The sequence below is a fragment of the Chenopodium album genome, chromosome 6 (genome assembly GCF_948465745.1).
Source record: "Chenopodium album chromosome 6, dcCheAlbu1.1, whole genome shotgun sequence".
In the NCBI taxonomy this organism is placed as follows: Eukaryota; Viridiplantae; Streptophyta; class Magnoliopsida; order Caryophyllales; family Amaranthaceae; genus Chenopodium; species Chenopodium album.
The window spans coordinates 4253065-4264851 of record NC_137839.1 but is presented as its reverse complement, the minus strand read 5'-3'; the positions used below and the strand labels follow the sequence as shown (position 1 = coordinate 4264851).

Here is an 11787-nt window from a genome sequence, read left to right as displayed (position 1 = left end):
CTATCGTATAAGCTTCTATATTCTTGAAAAAATAATCAAGTACTTCATATTTATTTAATAGATTATAGTCAATCTCTATAATATAATATACTAACCTTATAATAACTTCCCATAAGATAATAAAGTACCATATATTTATCATATTATTCACTAAAATAAATCCTAATTCCCAAAATATATCGCAATGCATATAATCTCATGAATCTTATTAATACCTCTAACAATACCTCCATTCATAAACCATACCTAGAATCCCATGGAAATCCTGGCATTCACAAACTTTCTTCCTCTCAAATAAAGAGAGAAAACTACCATTCATCATATTTCTTGTTCTTTGTTTGAAACTATGGCATATTACAGAGACATTCCTGTGGAGGTAACCACAGAAATTTTGTCGCGAATGCCTGTAAAATCTCTCCATCGATTCAAATGTGTATGCAAGTCATGGAAAAACCTCATCGAAAGCCATGATTTCTGCAAACAACATCTTTTTAGGTCCCTCAAAATCAACTCTACTAATTGCTCCCTCATCTTAACAACTTGGCGTACCACCCTCCACATCAATGACACACCTACTCTCTTCCCTTTCCTCAACCGCGCTTACCTTGACTGTAACGACATCGAGAACCTCGATATCAACAGACTTATTTTGCCTCCCTCGTTTCAACCATCACCAGATAAAATTAGTAGAGGCAACTATGGTTTCCCTTGTAAACCTCGTCCCAAAAAGGTGACCTATGGGAGGATTGATATTGCCGGCTCTTGCCATGGGTTGGTTTTGGTTTTATGTGGGACGCACCACGCTGCTGTCTGCAACCCGTCTATTAACGACCTAAAACATTCCAGCTTTTGGAAGATCTTACCTGCCATAAATTTTAATTCCTCTAAACACAACACTCATGATTCAACCTACGTGCTGAACTTAGATGATCAACCTCTCCAAAGAGATGTAGTAAGAACATTTCAATTCACGATTTTCGGATTTGGTTATGATATTTACAGCCACTATTACAAGGTAGTATGCTTTACACCAGGAAATGCTCTTATTTACAATTTGTCTAAAGGTAACCCTTCATGGAGGATGATTGATTTACCTGAGTTGGAGCTTGCAAGTGAATTTGAACAGGACATCAATGATTATAAGCTATATATCCAGCCACATAACCATGGTGTCGTGGTAAACAACCACTTACACTGGAATATCACCGAATATGATCCACAAATCTTTGAGTACTCGAAGGAAACAATACTTACCTTCGATCTTCATAACGAAGTATGGGGTACAATGTCAGTGCCAGAGCCAGAGGAATTATATCAGGGGTACTTTATGAAAGGGTTTATAGTAAAACCCTACATCGTAGAGCTTGGAGTGTTAAATGGATGTTTATGCCTCTTGATGTCTCGAGGCATTAGCTCTACACATCTCGGGTTATGGATCATGAAGGAGTACGGAGTGGAGGAGTCATGGACAAAGGTGTGCAATGTACCTAACGGAAGTGGAATTCCTGTGGCTTATCGCGTAGAAACACAGGAGTATCTGTTGCCGGGAACTCAGTATGGTTTAGGTTGGTATAATCCGAAATCAAAGAGGATAAACAAGGTTGGACTTCATGGATGTGGGTATACAGGAGGTCATCACTATTCTACTAGAGTAAAGATATGTATTGAAAGTTTTGCTACACCTCGCATGTTTCTCACAGAAACAAGCGAGAAAATCTTTCAGTTAGTTTAAGTATAATTCTCATGTGTTAGCTTCTTTTTGTTAACCATTTATTGTTTAGAGTAGTTGCTGCTATTATAAGATTTTTCTTAGTTTTAAGTTGAGAGCATTTCTTTAGGAAAAGGCTCAAGCTTTTTATCTTTTTTCTTATCTTTTTTCTTTAATCATGCTTAATTAGTTTTTGTTTTCCTTGGATAGTTGGATCGAGTTTTGAAATGAATGGAATAATGACATGAATAAGCAGATTGATATATAATGCGAAGTATGAAATATAATATTTGTCTCATCATATGTGTAATCGGGGTTACTTATTTTGAGATAACCGCTACCCGACCGAATAACTCCTAAATGAGTATCACATTAGTATAAATATAATTAAATTTCATAAAATGTACTTACACATCTACAATTTTTTAAAGAGACATTAAACATTTGAAGGCAATTAGGTATTTGATGTTCTTCTACTAATTTTACCAAGCAAAGCGTTGTGTACAATTGTACATCAGTTCCCCTACTCATCACAGTTATGAGTCATCCAGCTCAGAAACATTTTAATTATATGATTAGGGTAAATTAGACTTAAACCCTCCTTCCTCTATTAGTACAGATGAAGAACATCGTTTAGGAATGAATAATAAGTTATCATTCTGTACTCTTTATCTTTCTCATAACTCTAACAATGTATTGCTAGATTTGCAACGTTTAAGCTCTCACTCAAACAATGTACACCACTATTTAACATTTGTTTCTTTAATCTGTTTCATAACAAAAAATAAAAAAAAATAAATAAATAAATAAATAAAAAGAAATAAAAAATAAAAATAAATTTTATTTTTTTTTTTGAATAGAAATAAATTAAAATTATACTCTTCTTTTAATTTTTATTAGGATAAAAATTAAATTAAGTTAATATACAATCGTTAAACCTACTCAAAAAAAAAAAGTTTTTTATTTTTTTAATTTTTATTTTATACTTGAGCCCCAAGTTTATAAAAAAATGCTTGAGCCCCAAGTTGATTTTTTTTTAGCCCCACGTGTTTTTGTTTTCTTTTTTAGGAAAATATATCATCACATAAATGCTTTATATTGTTGGTCAATATTTATAACATACTTCCTCTGTTCTTTTTTACTTGATCCGCTTTGACTTTTACACTATTCACCACTCCTCCTTTGACCGTCATTTGTGAATAATTTGTAAGGAAAAATATGTTCATGTTGGATATTTTGAATTCGTCTCAAGAAGTACTATCATAATATATAACTTTTACAAATTTTACTTATGGAGAATTAAAGTTATTAATCGTTGAAGTTTTGCATTGTACAAAAGAAAACCTAAACAATATCAAACTCTATCAAATATAAATTTTTCTTATCCTAAACAACATCAAATTACCATAAATATAATATCCAAATCTATATAAGACAAATTACAATACTCCGTAATATTTTTCATATATTCCTAACCGTTTAGGTTAATTTTGCATATAAAAAACAACGTCACTTGCATCATCAAACCAGGAAGAAAAAAAATTATCAATCTCAGTTCTCTTTCTATAATGAAGAACGACGCAGACTTGAAAGCATACGTCTCTGAAGAGCAAAGGGAAAGATTACGCGACCAACGAGAGAGGGAAGAATTAGAGAGAAATATCAAAGAAAGGGATGCTGCTCGAACAAGAAAGCTACATTTGCGAAATTTGGCAAAGGAGGAAAAGGAAGATGATATCGGAGCACTAAGAATTATATCGAGACAAGAGTACTTGAAGAAAAGGGTGGAAAAGAAGTCGGAAGAGCTTGCAGATGAGATAGAAGATGAACAGAACATGTTTGACAGTGTTGAGTTGACTGAATCAGAGCGCCGTGAATTCAGGTTCAAACAGGATCTTTATGACCTGATTGTCAAAAATAGTATGAAAGATGATTGCGGTGAGTATACAATGCCGGATGCATATGATCTTGGAGTGAACCAGAAGAAAAGGTTTGCTGTCGCTTTAAAGAATTCCAGAGATGGTGAATCAAAGGGTAAGAAGATGAATCCGTTCGCTGAACAGGAACAATGGGAGCAGCAACAGATGGGAAAAGCAGCCCTTAACTTCGGTTCTAAAAACAAAAGATTGAAGGCAAACAGATATGAATATGTCTTCGGAGATCAAATTGAGTTTATAAACACAGGTGTAGTGGAAGGAGAAAAAAATTATCCTGATTTGGAGAAATTTGAGTGTGTGAAGATTAAGGAAGAGCAGAAAACCCTGCCAGTCTATGGCTATAAAGATGAATTACTGAATGCTGTCCGAGATCACCAGGTGCTCGTAATTGTCGGTGAGACTGGTTGTGGGAAGACGACTCAAATCCCACAGTATCTGCATGAAGCTGGATATACAAAAGTTGGAAAGATTGGATGTACTCAGCCTAGGAGAGTTGCAGCAATGAGTGTTGCTGCTCGTGTTTCCAAAGAAATGGGTGTGAAACTCGGGCATGAGGTAGGCTATTCCATTCGTTTTGAAGATTGTACATCAGAGAAGACGAGTATTAAGTATATGACAGACGGTATGCTGCTCCGTGAATTCCTTGGTGAACCAGACCTTTGTAGTTACAGTGTTATCATGTTGGATGAAGCACATGAGAGGACTGTTACTACAGACATATTATTTGGTTTGGTCAAGGATGTTGCTCGATTTCGACCTGACTTGAAGTTACTCATCTCAAGTGCAACTCTTGATGCTGAGAAGTTCAGCGATTATTTTGATTCAGCCCCGATTTTCAAGATTCCAGGGAGGCCTTATGAGGTCAAGATACACTCCACTAAGGCACCAGAGGCTAATTATTTAGATGCCGCGATCGTCTCTGCACTCCAAATACATGTCAAAGAACCACCTGGTGATATTCTGATGTTTCTCACAGGACAAGAAGAAATTGAAACAGTAGAGGAGATATTGAAGCACAGAACTAGGGGCCTCGGAACGAAGATTGATGAACTCATCATATGCCCCATTTATGCCAACCTACCAACACATCTGCAGAACAAGATATTTGAACCTACTCCTGAAGGAGCACGCAAGGTTGTGTTGGCCACAAACATCGCAGAGACATCTCTAACGATCCAGGGGATCAAATATGTTATAGACCCGGGATTTGTCAAGATAAAGTCATATAATCCAAGAACAGGAGTGGAGTCACTGTTGGTTAAGCCAATCTCTAAGGCATCAGCAAACCAACGTGCAGGTCGGTCTGGACGAACAGGTCCAGGTAAGTGTTACAGATTATATACTGCTTATAATTACCAGGAACTGGAAGATAATACTGTCCCAGAAATTCAACGGACTAATCTAGCAAATGTTGTGCTTACTCTCAAATGTCTTGGAATTCAGGACTTGTTGAACTTTGATTTCATGGATCCACCACCATCTGAATCATTGTTGAAAGCTCTTGAGTTGCTATATGCACTAGGCGCTCTGAATAAGCACGGTGAATTGACAAAAGTTGGAAGAAGAATGGCGGAATTTCCCCTTGATCCCATGTTATCGAAGATGATTGTTGCTTCAGAGAAGTATAGATGCTCAGAGGAGATTATTACGATTGCAGCAATGCTTTCTATAGGCAACTCGATCTTTTACCGCCCCAAGGATAAACAAGTCCTTGCAGATAATGCAAGAGTGAGATTCAGTGAGGGGAATGTTGGAGATCATATTGCTCTTCTCAATGTTTACAATGAATGGAAATCATATGACTATGGAAGCATGTGGTGTTACGAGAATTTTGTTCAGTTCAAGAGTATGAAACGCGCAAGGGATATAAGAGATCAACTGAATGGGCTCTTGGAGAGGGTTGAAATAGAAGTCACATCTAATCTGAATGATTTGGACGCAATCAAAAAGGCTATCACAGCTGGATTCTTCCCTCACTCAGCAAAGTTACAGAAAGACGGGTCCTATAGGACAATTAAGCATCCTCAGATTGCATACCTTCATCCTAGTTCAAGCTTAGCACAGATACATCCACAGCCAAGGTGGGTTGTATTCCATGAGCTGGTTTTGACAACCAAAGAATATATGAGACAAGTAATCGAGCTGAAACCAGAGTGGCTGATTGAGATCGCTCCTCACTTCTATAAAAAGAAGGATGTCGAAGACTCTGACACAAAGAGAATGCCACAGGGTAAGGGGCTATCTGCTTTTAGCTGAAGAAGGAATGCTTGAGAAGATGAGTTGTAGAGATTTATATAAGAATAAAACATAATCTAAGAAGCTTATGCTTCATCAATTTGTATTAACTGAAATCCTAGAAGGTAATGATATGAATGATCACAAATATATACTGATTATTTTTCCTTCCCAATTCCTTTGTATTTGTACACACTTTCTGATTCCCTTTCCCTCTCCCCTTAATCTCGAACAAGAAAATTTGTATATGTACATTTTAGACAATGCAATTTTTTGTTTGTATAAGAAATTGTTGCAATCTACGAAAGAAGAAGAAATTCTCTGGTTTATAGCAGAGTGACTTAACTTTTTTTCCCCAGGAACATAATGGTTTAACAGCCTGGTATAAACCACAAGAGCAGAACAGGGAAACAAGTTTAATGGATGAGTTTGCTGGGAAGCAGATTTATTCTACTAGAGTAAAACTGTGTTTTGAAAGTTTTGTTCATCCATTTACAAGTATGGCTGAAGGAACCATGGAAATCTATCAAAAAGCATAACAAGATTTGGTTTACTGAACTTTTTTAATTGGTTTTTTTTTAAAATAAAAATAAAATAAATAAAGTGGCATTTTCTTTCAGACTTGAGCCTCAACAAACAGCAAGAGTAATTATGGGGGGGAATTAGTGAATCACAATCAAATCTTTTATCCAACAGCAGAATGGAACTAAGGACACTTAATTTCCTTAAGAACCTGTGATTGTGCAATAAAACTGTAAACTGAATCAACAAGTAATAGAAAATTGCAAGAAAAATGAGGAAGAGTAATCATAAAAGAACAATGAAGCAAAAACATTGACTACGCTTCATTAACATATCTTTCCATCATTGATGTTTGGTTTCCATTGTTTAATCATACATTATGTAACCATGAAATATGTAACTTATTCTGGCATCCTACCCAAATGTAAAGTGAAATTTGATTTGTTCAATTCATGTACATTTCTCATAGGCTGTAGGCCATAACTTGCAGCTAAACACTTAAAACACAGGGATACCAGTATACATTTTCATTGATTGATATATGAAACAAAACTAGACCAGATTTAATGGTTAACACTGACGGTGCACACACTAACAAGATCCATTAATGTAGAGTACAATGTATCCAAAGACAAGTGACCCAAAAACCGTCTAGAAGGAGACTCACCATCAGGAAGATCTGCCTGAAGTTTACGCTCCTGAGTAGAGCCATCCTCCACAGTCAGCCACCAGGAGATGCATCCTAGTGCATCCTCCGGATCAACATGCGCGACCAGGCTCAGAGTCTCACCTTGTTCAAGCTCCAAGAAAAGGCAGAGAAAATCCTGGTGTGTTTTTATACCCACCATCAATGCCTCCTCGTGAAGCCAGCATATGATCTGACTAGCTATCTGTCATTCAAACCCAAAACAACCTCAACCACAAGTTCACATCTCAAATTCAAAACACTATAAATAAATAAATAATAAAGATAAAAACAAGTAGTACTCAGTAGTCACTCCAGCAAGAGTTTGAACATCTACGGAGTATAAGATTACCTGCAACAGAAGCACCATAGGGAGATCTACCAAGTCACAATTGAATCTGTTCTTGGATCCCATTGCCTCAGGATTACATTTAAACAAACCAACAACATTAGGAGAACCTCCCCCTTCAATGCTAATATTATCATCTTTCACCACCACCCTAGTCTGAAATAGTAACTTGTTATCTTTAATCTGATCTTCATCTGAACTCCATGCCTGAGACTGCGCATTAAGTATGGCTTTGGGAACTTTCACAGACAGTGCCCAAGAAGAAGTCCGTGAATGCCAGGTAGGTTGTGAAATAAGCTGGAGATACGGAATCTTTGTAGCCTAATAGATGAAAACGAAAATTCAGCAAGAAAAGAGAAAAACGAGTCAGATATACAATTCCTATTTCAGTTGACAAAACTAATGCAAATAGAGTTCAGATTTGCCAATACCAAGTTTTCCAACTTATTTAGAACTTTGCTTGAGAAGATTCGGTGAGCCAAAGAAAGGCAGAAATGATTCACAAGCCCCACAGCATCATTAGGCTGGTGATTAGACTGAACTTTACCAGGCAAGTGTGGTTGGTGCTTCACTTTGCCATATATTTCATCACGGAAAAGCTGTAGCAGATATATTTCATAAGTGATGTGGTTGGGGTGTCCAAACATTTGCTCAATGTTTTGCTTGGTTTCCACCAGGCTTGACACTTTAGATAAATCGTCCACATTCTTAGTGTCACTGCTATCATTACCTTGATCTTCCTGATTGTATGGCATTAGCGATACGAAAACAGATACCCCTGGCTTTATGCTCAGTTCCAAATAGTTTTCTCGTATTCCAGTCACGTTTACCCCCAAAGATGGGTTGAAGGATTCACGGCTAACTAATTCAAAAACCTATAAGCAGAAACAAGGCATGTCAAAAAAGGAAGGACATGGTGAAAAGTTAAGAAGCTCCAATAAGGGGTAGTAAATTGTTCACATCTACCTGTTCATAAAATATGGCCCTGTGGGCATTACAAAGGACTGTATGTGTTTCTCGTATACGATCATCATCACTAGAATCCTTCTTAGCTTCACTTAAAGATTCATCAACGGAACCAGAATTCATTCGCCCAAATCCAAGTCCTTCTGGACAATCATCTGAATGAGCATCCAAAAAACCAAAGTGGAAAGAACGACATGAATTTTTAGGCAAATTCACAGCCAGCATGCCAGATGAATCGTGCTCCACACGAACCATAGAAAACTTAGGAGCTCTGGCAACTGCTGCTTGCTCGTGTGCTGTGTTCTTGGAGAGATCAATCAAGAAGCCATCGCTACCAGGAGCATTTGCTGCCAAACGATGCCATTTGACTTTCCAATTCTGCTGCAAACTGTCAGCTTGTCAGAGTGAAAGGATGAACAATCCAATGAAGACAAACAGAAAAGTAGCAATGAACAAGTAAGCCTTTGAAGATACACCAAGGAAAGAAGGGTTAGTCATAGCATCAAATTATTATATATTAGATGTTGCATCAAATTATATTTATTGATTTACTATACTTATTGTCAGAAGCACTAACAATTAATGCAAACCTTAAGGAAATTAAACATAGTGTGTATAATACACAATATATGCAGAGAAGATCTAGTAAACATAGAAAATCTTATGAATATAACAGGAGAATGATAATGGAAAGTGGAAACACCAAACGGTGTCAAAGCTCGGCTACAAGGACATGGAAGAAAGGTGACTAGATAGTAGATACCACAAGAATGTATGCTAGATAGTAGACAAGGCACGTAGAGATGAACTGAAAGTGAGGTATTGAATGTTGAATGAGAGTTGCAATGCAACAGATTGGCATGATAAGGCATCAATTTATATCTTATCAAAATACACAAGTATATAAGGAAAGAGAGAGTATCCACTTCTGCACACTCACCGAATGAGAGCTCCATAGAATCTTGCTTCCCTGGCAATCTGATGTTCCAAGGATTTCGCAGACTGCTTAAAGTACTTACTGAGATGCTGCAAGGGAGGCAAGGTTAAAATTTTATTCCAAAAGCAACTAAGAGAAAATGTTCATGTGAACTGCAATTTTAGACCTCAATATAGAACTATTATGATACATCTTTCTATTTTAAGCAGGGAAAAAGTATTAAGTTGCAGTAACATACACACTAAGGGGGTATTGGTAGAGTAAGGTGAAAGATACAATAAGTCTAACAATGACGATACCCGAAAACACTGCAGCTTATTTGCAGCAGATATTGCAAGGTCGGACAGGGCTTCATTAGGCAATGGTTTTGGCCTATTCATATGAGCCACGGTAACTGCATCATTAGCTTCAACCTGAACAATTAGCCAAGATTTGCCCATCAGCACTTTCGACAAGACAAGTTACAAGATGAAGCTTGCCCCAAATAAGGTATGTGGAAAAAAATGGAATATCGAGCTGAAATATTCCTGATTAGCACATTTATAAATTAAAGCAGTATTCAGAAAAAGTACCCTATCCCAGAAGCAAACAGTAAAAGGTTCTAACAAAGTGCTGATATCGTCACAACTCACACGTACTTAAATGCCAAATAATTCACCTTAATCAAAATTAAGGTAATAACACATTTATTTGAAAGCCAAAAACAACTAGGACATAACAAAGTTTCCCCCAATATTTGCATCTGAATTTCCATAAGTTTTTAAGTTAATGAGAGAATACTCAGCACTTCAGCAGCTTATCAATGATTAAAAATGTCAATTTCGGGGTAATTATGCAAAAGAAATGACATAGTCCCTCAAATAAAAAAAACTAAAAAAAAAATAGCAAACTAGCTCCAATTATAATCTTATAGAATTGCTTAAACCACTATGAGTTGATGGTCACCCACCTTGGGGTTGAGCAACATTGATAACAGCCACGATGTTAGATAGAAATTTTCATTAATTGAGCTACAAAAACTTTTCCAGTAAACTAAGACCATGTTCAATAAGTAAAGCTCAAATGATCATCCCATTTTCAATTCTCTCCAAGAAGGGCCAACTTCATGTCCAAGAACTCAAAAGTGGATGAGAAGCAATGGCAATGAAAAAAAAAGCTCAAGGAAGGCAGGACAAATTACTTTTAGGCTGCAAATAAACTCTGATATTCAAGCTCAAATTGAATCCTCATTCTACAATACTTTCATCATGATTCTTGAACACTTGCAATTAAATACTGAATGATTATACTTCAAAAATAAAATCTCATTTTGAATCTTAATCAACCGACTTCGCATCGAAAACATTCACAATTATAAAAATCAACCATTTACACTACATACAACATCAATTTTGCATCTTAATAAACATACTTCACACTCTAAAGACCAAAACACTCCCAACTACAAAATTCAGCATTCACACTTCACACAACTTCATAAAACCTCAATTTTGCATCAATAAACTACAAATTTGGCGCAAAATTCAAAATTTACAGTTAAAAAACTACTTAACATTATCACCAAAAACCACAATTTCAGCTCAGAATAAAATCAGTGTAATTCGTAGTAAAAGGAGCTTACAGTGTTAATTAGATCAATGATAACGGAAAGCTCTTGATGAGCCAATCTCAAATTCTCAATCACCCCTTGCAACGTGGACGGTGCAGATGATTCCTTCGTCTTCTTCTGCTTCTTCGCATCTCTCTCCAACGCCCAGGCGAAGTCGATTCGCCGAATCAAGTTCACAGTTTTCTCTTCGTATTCAATTTCGCTGAAAAAATTCAACAATTTCAAATCAAAATCACCAAAATTGCAGAAAAAATTAGGTCAAATTAAGCTATTGCATAAATAGAGGAGAGAGAAAGTACGGGGAAAAGCGTTCGGCGCCGGATTCTTCGATGATTTCGAGGCGTTTGATAGGGAGTTTGTCGAGAGAGATTTCCATGTCGCCTCCGTCCGCCATTGTTGAGCTTTCGCTGGAGTTTTATGGTTTTTGGGGAGATTTTGCACAACAGTTAACAGCTTAACTGCAATTGAGCCCTAACTAAAATCAACGAACCGGTATAAAATGGAATTTAGTTAATTTTATTGAAAGACGGTTAATTTGAGATTCTTCGTATGGTAATTTGGCAATTAGAGCAACTCCAATGGTTGGGAAAAGGGACTAGCTTGCAAATATTAAAAATTTTAAGCTAGTAGCTACACCATTGTTGCACATCTTGTTGATTAGCTTTGACAAGCAAATTAGCTTTGTAGAGCTAATTAGCTTGGCAAATATTTATTAGATAAAAAATATTATAAATTTAAAAATAAATTAATTTACAACTAGCTTAACCATTGGAGCAACAAATAGCTTGAATTGTTGTAGCTTAAGAAGATGATGTGGCATGCCAAGCTATTAAATAAAT

At 36.4% G+C, this 11787-nt stretch overlaps 2 protein-coding genes and 1 pseudogene across 2 annotated transcripts; 2 read left to right on the top strand and 1 right to left on the bottom strand.

Moving 5' to 3' along the window:
- The first annotated feature begins 346 nt into the window (after positions 1–346).
- LOC145636534 (F-box protein CPR1-like) lies at positions 347–1732 on the top strand. Its single transcript, XM_081688115.1, has one exon. The coding sequence runs from the start codon at positions 347–349 to the stop codon at positions 1730–1732; it is 1386 nt and encodes a 461-aa protein (XP_081544241.1).
- Positions 1733–3276: 1544 nt separating this feature from the next.
- On the top strand, positions 3277–6017 carry LOC145636533 (pre-mRNA-splicing factor ATP-dependent RNA helicase DEAH1 pseudogene; annotated as a pseudogene).
- Positions 6018–6724: 707 nt separating this feature from the next.
- On the bottom strand, positions 6725–11508 carry LOC145634345 (mediator of RNA polymerase II transcription subunit 17-like). Its single transcript, XM_081685767.1, has 8 exons — positions 11248–11508; positions 10961–11150; positions 9639–9752; positions 9343–9428; positions 8403–8790; positions 7868–8311; positions 7440–7757; positions 6725–7292 (listed from the first exon to the last, which is right to left on the bottom strand). Exons 1-8 carry the CDS (start codon positions 11340–11342, stop codon positions 6966–6968), a joined length of 1962 nt encoding a protein of 653 aa, XP_081541893.1. The 5' UTR covers positions 11343–11508; the 3' UTR covers positions 6725–6965.
- Between the last annotated feature and the right edge of the window lie 279 nt (positions 11509–11787).

Coding starts and splice junctions, on each gene's coding strand:
- LOC145634345 (XM_081685767.1), bottom strand. CDS start 11,342: ATGGCGGACGGAGGCGACATGGAAATCTCTCTCGACAAACTCCCTATC. Junction 9,429..9,638: donor ATAAGCTGCAGTGTTTTCGG/GTATCGTCATTG, acceptor CCTCCCTTGCAG/CATCTCAGTAAGTACTTTAA. Junction 7,758..7,867: donor TAAATAAGTTGGAAAACTTG/GTATTGGCAAAT, acceptor TTCATCTATTAG/GCTACAAAGATTCCGTATCT.
- LOC145636534 (XM_081688115.1), top strand. CDS start 347: ATGGCATATTACAGAGACATTCCTGTGGAGGTAACCACAGAAATTTTG.